The sequence below is a fragment of the Erythrolamprus reginae genome, unplaced genomic scaffold, assembly GCF_031021105.1.
Source record: "Erythrolamprus reginae isolate rEryReg1 unplaced genomic scaffold, rEryReg1.hap1 scaffold_374, whole genome shotgun sequence".
Taxonomy (NCBI): Eukaryota; Metazoa; Chordata; class Lepidosauria; order Squamata; family Dipsadidae; genus Erythrolamprus; species Erythrolamprus reginae.
The window spans coordinates 9,264-18,585 of record NW_027248740.1 but is presented as its reverse complement, the minus strand read 5'-3'; the positions used below and the strand labels follow the sequence as shown (position 1 = coordinate 18,585).

The window sequence follows — 9,322 nt, the reverse complement described above, 5'->3', positions numbered from 1 at the left end:
GTTAAAGAGTGGGACAAAAAATTAAATTATTGGATTGAAGAAGATAAGAGACCAAGAATAAGAAAAAAGTGGTTAATTGCGAATGAAAAAGAGGGGGGATGGGGTGTTCCATGTTTGGAGCTGTATAGGGAAGCCTTTCAAATGGAAAGGTTAATGGAGTTGCAATTAAGTGAAAATAAATGGGCGAAATTGGAAAAAACAGATAAACGGGATGAATAATAGAGAATTGATTTTTAGGAAGTGGAATAGGAAAGATATAGGAAAATTAATAGGCCCAATGAAAGGGGCCCTGCATTTTCCTTCAACATCTTTCTGTGCAAATTGGGTGCTCTGGGGTGGAGCTCCATTTTCACTACCCCTCTGTGTTCCTCCCTGTCCGGGCAGCAGCCCACCCCTGAATATATAGTAGTTTCAATTCCCAAGCCAATACACGACACTGAAATATTTTAAGTCAAAAGTGAAAAATGTTTTTATTTACAGTAACAGCAACAGACAAAATATAAAACTTTTCCCATACTACAAAGAGGCAGTTGACTGCCCTTACATGCTACAAATTGTCTCATCTACTCCCCCCAAGATCTTGGATGTCTTGATGTCATATTGTCAATTTTCTTTTTTTAAAGGATATGATTTTGTTTTTGAATAGTGAGTGACTCATATCCGTTGCCTTTGAGTTAGGTTTAGTGTTTTCCTGCTGTGGGAAAAAGCAAAGGACAACAATTTCCCTTGTCTCCTTTTAGACCAATAATCTCTCCCAATCTGTTCAAAAGCTTTTTCCTGACAGATGTCAGTGGTGGCAAAAAGCCCCTCAATGTTGTACATTGAACATGAAGAGCGGCATGTTCTGGTCTTATGGAATGATTCAATGCCGATACTGACGTGTCTCAATCAAAGGACAAATGGAGGATGGAGCAGCAGCAATGAGATATGGATCCCGTCCAAGAATTCACAGGAAAGATCTCCTCCTAATTGATGACGGATACCAAGTAGATCCACGTGAACATAGATGAATTAGAGGCTGTTCCCTGTATCATGGCACTGGAAGAATTTAGCTGGTGTGTCAGGGATAAATCCAGAACAACTGCATGAAAACATTAGGTGAGCTGCCATTACTTTGGATGCCTAGCAGGAAGCTAATTACCAACTAGTGAGCATCAGATAAGGCAGCAGTAACTGCCAAAGTTAGAACAACCCCCGCAGCTGGACCAGTAGGTGGAACAACATATTGTCATACTAAACACAGCCTAGGCATGTCTGTAATGATCTTTGGCATTGTGTAATAGCTTCAGATCTCAACCAACCGGCATAGCTAGCCGTGCAACTAATCTTCTCTGGTATTTGGCTCAGGCAGCAGGAACACTGCTATTCCCCAGCCTCCGTGTGGAAAGTTTTGATGTGAGGGCAAAGAGAAAGAATAAAGGCAATTACTCCATCCTGCTACTTCTTCAAACTTGTCATTGCAGTCCGGGGGAAAAAAGAACCACATCTAAACAGTTTCTGAGCCCAGAATCGAATCCAATAGAATTAACTCTGTCAACTCTTCTACTCAGGTCTCTGGTTTCAAACTTGGAACTTCTCAAACCTCAGCCATCTGATAACTAAAGAAGAACAACAGGGACGTAATTAGCACAGTTTTCCCCTAAGGGTCCTACTTGGAGCTCCTGTTGAAAGGTCAAGATTTGACTTTAGGAAGAAAAACAAAGGCCACAGCACTCCATGCAGATCTCCAGGCAATCGGCTGATTCGCAGCAGGCATCAATGATGCCACAATCCATGTCACAGGGCAGGTCACAATCAGCACATTCCCCAGAGCCACAGCAGCAGCAACAGATGCAAGAATCCTCAGAGCTGCAGGAGCCACAAGTGGCGCAGTCCAGCATGATGTTGCAGAGGGTCAGGAACTCACAGAAGAGGCAGGAGAGAATACAGTGGACGCAGCAGTCTGGAATCAGAAAAGAGACAAGACTATCAAAAGCAGGCCACATGTAGCCAAGCACAAGAGGCTGAAACAGGGCAGAAAAGCTGGATCAACATTGGAAGGAAGAAGACATGAAGGACAATTTTTTGCATAGCCAGAGCACAGCAGGATGCTGCAAAGGGGATACCTCTGTTTTCACAGGGCACATCAGTGTATTCAGGGCAGGAGTACATAAATCTGTGCAACCCCTTTCACCATCTAAGTCCTGTCCATTCCTTCATATAGTGTTGAATTACTGGAGGCATGTGGCTTTCTTTTGGAAAAGGTACACCATGTGTGCTTGCTGGATTTACAATACAACACAAAACTTTTCTATCGCCTCCAGTTAGCTCTCAGTAATCTGTATATGTAATGTAGCATGAACCTTGTCACATAAATCTAAACCCTCTAAACTCCTTTATTTATCCAGTGTAATGGTTCACATTAAAGGACAACAAAGAAATATTTGTAGAATGCAGAAAATGCTTGCTAACAATAATAATGTTATAAATGGGAAGGGCAGGGTGAAAAAGCTTATCAAACCATTCAGCTATCAGAAAAAGTTTCTCAGCAGTGTTCATTGCGCATGTATTTAATTTTGATTTTGGGTTGGTTGTTTTATTTTCTTTCATTTTTTTGCTCTTTGTCATGTTACATCCATATCTGTATTTATCACTCTGAAGCTCTAAGGAGGCCAAGAAGAGCACTAATATTGAAACAAACCAATGGCATATCAACATATCAGCATCTGAAAGAACTTAGGACCAGCCTTAGGAGGTTTTGTAAAAACCCTGCGAATGCAGATGGAGGTGGTGGCAGTGGCTGGGCCTCATAATATAAAACTCTTGCTTCCATGGATCAGAATAGGCATTGTAACCTGACCTGAACGCCTCTTCTCATCCGGTGGAACCAGCTTTCACAATGGGTTATCCTCAACCAATCATCTTGATGATCCATTCAGTCAATTTAAATACAGGCTTGGAGCGGCCTTTTAGCCCCAGATCTGACAAATCCTGAAGACTAGACTAGAGCGTGGCAACTCAGAAAAAGGATAGGAAGGATACTTACTTACTTACTTACTTACTTACTTACTTACTTACTTACTTACTTACTTACTTACTTACTTACTTGTATGCCGCCCCTCTCTGTAGACTCGGGGTGGCTAACAACAATAATGAAACAACATGTAACAAATCTAATATTTAAAATATTTAAAAACCCTTATTTAAAAAACCAAACATACACACAAGCATACCATGCATAAATTGTATAGGCCTAGGGGGAAGGGAATATCTCAATTCCCCCATGCCTGACGACAAAGGTGGGTTTTAAGGAGCTTACGAAAGGCGAGGAGGGTGGGGGCAATTCTGATCTCCATGTCCCTAGAATTAGCTCTTCTGACAGATGTATTTTATATAACCCTGAAGGGCATGGCAGGAATGTCCTTTTAAACATACCGCACATTGTCAATGGTATTTATAATAAGGGTTTTTAGTTGTTTTATTATTGGATTGTCACATGCTGTTTTTATCATTGTTGTTAGCCGCCCCGAGTCTACGGAGAGGGGCGGCATACAAACCCAATAAATTATTATGATTATTAATTATTATTATTTCATGATGGGCCAGATGTCCTACAATTCTCAAAAAGATGATAAGCAAGGGTTCTTCCATCAATTTCTTGGAAACAACTGCTTCTCTGGCAGAATAACCACTAGCCCCCAGTAAATTAAAAAAATGAAAATACATCTTTAAAATACCTTAAAACAATATTAAGGTCCAAAATCAGTGCTTTAAAAAAAAATTGGGGAAAAAAATTGGGGGAGTACTGACTACATTGGAGGATGTGATATTGGATGCGATCCTTGTGCAGAATGTACTTGTTTCATTCTTGATTTTGAGAGAGCTTTAAGGACAAGTGGCTATAAAAACTCTCTAGGATGTGCCAGATAAGCCTTGGTCTTCAAGGATATTGCTCACATAACACTGATCTCCTGCAAGAAGAATCCTGCAAGAACAACACTGGAAATTCAATATAAAACTCTCCCTTGGACTTGGACTTCCCTTAGGTGGTTTGTTTTTGGAACCCTTGAATAGAAATGATGCCTATATTAAAGTTTTCATAATAGTTTTGCTATATAGGTAGTCCTTGGACTTGGAAGTTGGGACCAGAATTGATGTCATTGGGCAACATAGCCTTAAAGCATGATGTCATGTGACTGTGCTACCATGACTTGCTGCTGACTTCATTTGTGGAAAGCTGATAGGGAATGTTGGACATTGTGATTGCTGGGCTCCTGCTCCCTGTGATACTGTAATTGTGAGGCCCATGCCAAACCCCCAGACCATGATCATGTGACTGTGGGGATATTACGATGACTAGAGCTCTGAGGCCTGGTCGTAAGTCTTCCCTATTCAGCACTGTTGCAAGTTTGAATGATTGCTGCGTGAGTGGTTAAAACACATCTTGCATTTCCCACATTAAAATGGCAGGAAAGCAGTCAACTAACTTTTGGGAATTGTGGTAGGACAGAAAGACTGCAAAAAAGAAAGATTCCGGAATTGGGAATAGTTGTGGAATTTCTCCTAAATCGTCTCACAAATAAATGAGTATTGGCTTACAGTACTTATTCTTTTTTAAACTATCTTCTCCTATTTCTACAGTGTCTTCTAGATGGTTAAAAGCTGATAGGGAATGTTGGACATTGTGATTGCTGGGCTCCTGCTCCCTGTGATACTGTAATTGTGAGGCCCATGCCAAACCCCCAGACCATGATCATGTGACTGTGGGGATATTACGATGACTAGAGCTCTGAGGCCTGGTCGTAAGTCTTCCCTATTCAGCACTGTTGCAAGTTTGAATGATTGCTGCGTGAGTGGTTAAAACACATCTTGCATTTCCCACATTAAAATGGCAGGAAAGCAGTCAACTAACTTTTGGGAATTGTGGTAGGACAGAAAGACTGCAAAAAAGAAAGATTCCGGAATTGGGAATAGTTGTGGAATTTCTCCTAAATCGTCTCACAAATAAATGAGTATTGGCTTACAGTACTTATTCTTTTTTAAACTATCTTCTCCTATTTCTACAGTGTCTTCTAGATGGTTAAAACCGTGGTTTTTTAAAAAAAAAAACATAATACACCCAGGAATGCAATTTGCAGGGGTGAGGAAAAATAGACAGCAAAGCAGGAGTTTGGCATTTATATTGAAAAACAAAATGTAAGTGTGTGGACAAAACACAGAAAGGAGCAATGGAATCCAAACTCCTGACCTGCCTAGTTTCAAAGGCAGAAAACTTTCCCCAAACTTATGTTTATACCCAGCAAAATTGCTCTATTGTGATTCCCGAAATGCTATTCCCACACAGGGACCCAGAAATAATTAAAGATAAATGAATAAAGGCACGATTGCCCAGAGCTGTCCTGTTTTGAGTTAATGCTTTCGAGGATAGTGGCCATAGAAGTAATTCCCTTAATCCAAAAGATACAGGATTTCTTCCACCGCCCTTTGGCCATGTCAGTGGATAAATCTGAATGGAAAGTATACCAATGTTGTGGGATCGATGACTCATGTTTTCAAAAGCAAGCCCAGTTCTTAATAAACCTCCCAAGGTGAAGAACCGGTTGAAGATTTAGAGCTGATATCCTATCTTAATTAACTAAGTTCTGAAAGGGGAGGGAAATTCAAACTAAAGTAAATGAAAAAGGTCTTCAATCTCTGAGGTTGGATGAGAACTATGCTTTTCTCTTTCTCATCCTATATACCAGTGATGGCAAACCTATGGCATGGGGGCCACAGATGGCACACAGAGCCATATCTGCTGGCGCTCGAGCCGTTACCCTAGCTCAGCTCCAATGTGCATGTATGTGCCAGCCAGCTGCTTTTTGGCTCACCAGGAGGCTCTGGGAGGGCATTATTGGCTTCTGCAGAGTCTCTGAGCATTTTGCTCTCCCCAGGCTCTAGAGGAGCCTCTGGAGCCTGGAGAGGGTGAAAAACGGGACTACTAGGTGCACCAGAGGTTGGGAAATGGCCTCTAGAGGGCTGGAGGGGTGGGGCAGCCATCTTTGCTGTCCCCAGGCATTGAACTATGCTATGTACCTTCATTATACCTCTTCTGTCTCTATTCCTCTTGTTTTAAATCTTTGCAATCTAAATCAGATATTTTCCCCAATCTATTTAGGATGTATGGATGCCAACTCCCAGAATCTTTCCACTGAACATGGCTGATTAGGGGAAGTCCATACCAGTAGTGGATTGCTACCGGTACAGATAAGGATGCCGTACTGGTAGCGAAAATTGAGCTGTGCATGCAGATTTGCGTCCCTGGCATGCGCACATGCACATCTGAATGATATTTTGTTTCTGTGCATGCTCAAGAAGCAAAATCTTGCAAGGGGACATGCATACATGTGAAATTTTGGTGGGTTTTTTTTTCTTCTGCGCATGCGCAGAAGCAAAACCCCTCCAACAAAACCTCACACGCACGTCCCCTTGTGAGAGTTTGCTTCCTGCGCATGTGCAGAAACAAAATCTCACTTGGGTGCATGCATGTGCACACTGGAGATGTGAAACCGTGCACGCAGTGCATTGGTAGTGGTAGTAAATGCAACCCCCGCCTGGTCCTTACATATCAAAGTTACTAAGGTTACAAAAAACTGCTCAAAGGGAATCAAAGTCTAACCAATTTCACAGTTTTGGAGGCTGTTCTTGGATTGTGTCACTATAAAAAGACCAAGTAGGAACATGGTCTCTCTCTCTCTCATTTAGAGCAGGGGGTCTCCAACCTTGGCACCTTTAAGCCTGGAGGACTTCAAGTAGGTGAAAATAGTAGCGCTCAGGCAGTAATTAGTTTTGGGTTGGAAGGATGCGACAAAATGGACAATGCAAAATTGGTATAGGTATATGGTGGACCATATTCAATTTGAAATTATGGATAAAAGAATAAATTCGGATAATGAAACTGAGTTGGGACAACTGATGGGACGGTGGGACAAGGTAAGACGATATATGACGAGCAGAATCCGAGACCAAGCTACAAGAAATAAATTGGAATCACTCTATAATATGTAAATAGATATATTACTCTTGGGTCAAGTGGACTATACAAGTAACACTCCCGATTTGGTGGTGGGGAATGTGTGTATGTCTGGGTGGTGGGCACATTTCACTATGCACTGTTTTATGCTGTGTGTAATATAAATTTGTTAAAAATTAATAAAAAAATTATAAAAAAAAAGTAGGTGAAAATAGTCGTGCAAGCAGAGAGATACCTTCCTGTGCTTCAGTAGGGATCTGAGAAGATACTGATTTGGAGCTTCCCTTGCTTTTTTTGCTAATGTGGCTGTTGATGGAATGATGAGACTGTAATTTCCGATGAGGCTTCTGGGCACTTGACAATGATCGAAGTTCGGAACATAAGATCCCATTGCCAGTCTCTCCCTTCGAATTCTTGAGGTCATCTGATATATATCCAGCACCATTTTGTAGCAATGGGACACAAGTCAAGTCTGAAGGAATCTGGACAGTGACTCGGCTTTGAGGCTGACCTGTTGGAAGAGGAAAGACAATTTTTTTCTTTTAAAAAATTCTAATTGTTTAAGGCAATGTACTAAGCTTTGTGCACATCTTAACTTGATAACATACACTGTGTGAAAAGGAAATAAACTTTAAACAGCAAATCATCTTGTTTTTTTTCAGTATCAACGAAATGCTGACTATCTGGAGTTCTTTCAATTTCCTGGATGTATTTTTCTTCTTTTTCAGTTATTAGCACCATTTTATACAGAATTTTAAGTTAACTCATCAATTGATGCATACATTTTAAAAAAGTGAAAAAAATTCTAACTAGACTTTATGTAATATCTATATCACTGCAGAATTGGGTAGAAGCAGAGGAATCAGAGGAATCTGTGGCTAATTTTTTTAAACCAGGAATACTATTTTGAAATGTACCTGGATAAAAACAGATATACAAATAGAACAGCATAAAATTGTAACTGTAGCTTCCACAAAATTAAGTTGGGAGTGGCTGAGTCTTTGTGGATTCTCAGTCATCCAGGTCATGGTTGTCCCAAAGGTGCTTTTTCAAGAGGCAACTGGATTTTCGGGAGCAGGGTTTAAATCACAAAAACCAGAAAGTCCAGTTACCTCTTGACAAAAGCACATTTGGGACATGAGCATTATTTTATCTTGAATTAAGATTCTGTGCTATCATTTTTATAATAGCATTTTATTAATGGAGCAAAAGAGAATAGATTTCTTAGAATTATTTCAATTTATTGGAATTATATCTATTTCTTCTTATTGTTTCTCCTATGCCTAACTTGCTCCTGTAGCAATCATTTTATTGGCTTTAATGTCTCAGAAAGCATTCTGAAAAATAACTCTATTTTTAAAGTCTGCTTTCCCTCTACAGTCCTTGCTGTAATTAAACCTATTAGCTAGGCATGTAACAGAAAATGGTTTCCAGCAATGTCCTTTCCTGTGACTAAGATCTTTTTTAAATTTTAACTCATAGCTGAAGTAAAGCTTCTTTATAACAATGATTAAAAGTCTCTTCATATTACGGCATTGCTTCTGTTTCGGGGCAACTAAAGGATTAGCAATGATTTCTCCATCATGAGTCAGCTCTCAGAGAAGCAGCTTCAATTGTGAGCAACAAAGGTTGGTCACAAGTTAGCATAGATAAATTTATCTCATGATAGATGCAAACAAACATGATGTAGTAATCAAAGATAATTATGTTGTAAGGGAGGACAGCAGCTGTTCCTATGAGTATAGAAGAAGAGAAGAAGAGGAGGAGGAAGAGAAGAGGAGGAGGAGGAAGAAGAAGAAGAAGAAGAAGGTAGCTAAGCATGAGATGGTTCCTCTTCCCATAGCAATGATTGTCTTTGACCAGTGGTCCCCAAACTACGGCCCGCGGGCCGGATGCGGCCCGCTGAGGTCTTTTAACCAGCCCCCGGCAGCACACGAGATTTTACTGATTGATACAATAAGAAAAAGAAAGAGGGAGAAATAGTGAGGGAGAGAGAAATGAAGAGGAGAGAGAGAAAGGGAGAAATAGAGAGAGGGGGAGAGTGAGAAAGTGTGAGAGATGCAAAGAGGGAGAGTTAGAAAGAGAGTGAGTGAGAGAAAGAGAGAAGAGAGAGAAAGAAAGAAAGAGAGAGGGGGACAGAGAGAAAAAAAGAAAGCGAAAGAGGGAGAGATAGAGAGGGAGAGTGAAAGGAAGAGGGAGAGATGGAAAGAGAGACAGAGAAAGAGAAAAATTAGAAAATGATGGGAAGGAATGAAGGAGAGGAAAATGAAACAAATGAGAGAAAAGGAAGAGGGAAGAGAGTAGTGGAGAGGAAGAAGGGAAGGAAGGAAG

The 9,322-nt window shown here is 40.6% G+C and overlaps 1 protein-coding gene across 1 annotated transcript; it reads right to left on the bottom strand.

Moving 5' to 3' along the window:
• Positions 1–492: 492 nt before the first annotated feature.
• Positions 493–7,732, bottom strand: LOC139156174 (myoD family inhibitor-like). Its single transcript, XM_070731462.1, has 3 exons — positions 7,600–7,732; positions 7,227–7,502; positions 493–1,942 (listed from the first exon to the last, which is right to left on the bottom strand). Exons 1-3 carry the CDS (start codon positions 7,730–7,732, stop codon positions 1,686–1,688), a joined length of 666 nt encoding a protein of 221 aa, XP_070587563.1. The 3' UTR covers positions 493–1,685.
• Positions 7,733–9,322: the final 1,590 nt, after the last annotated feature.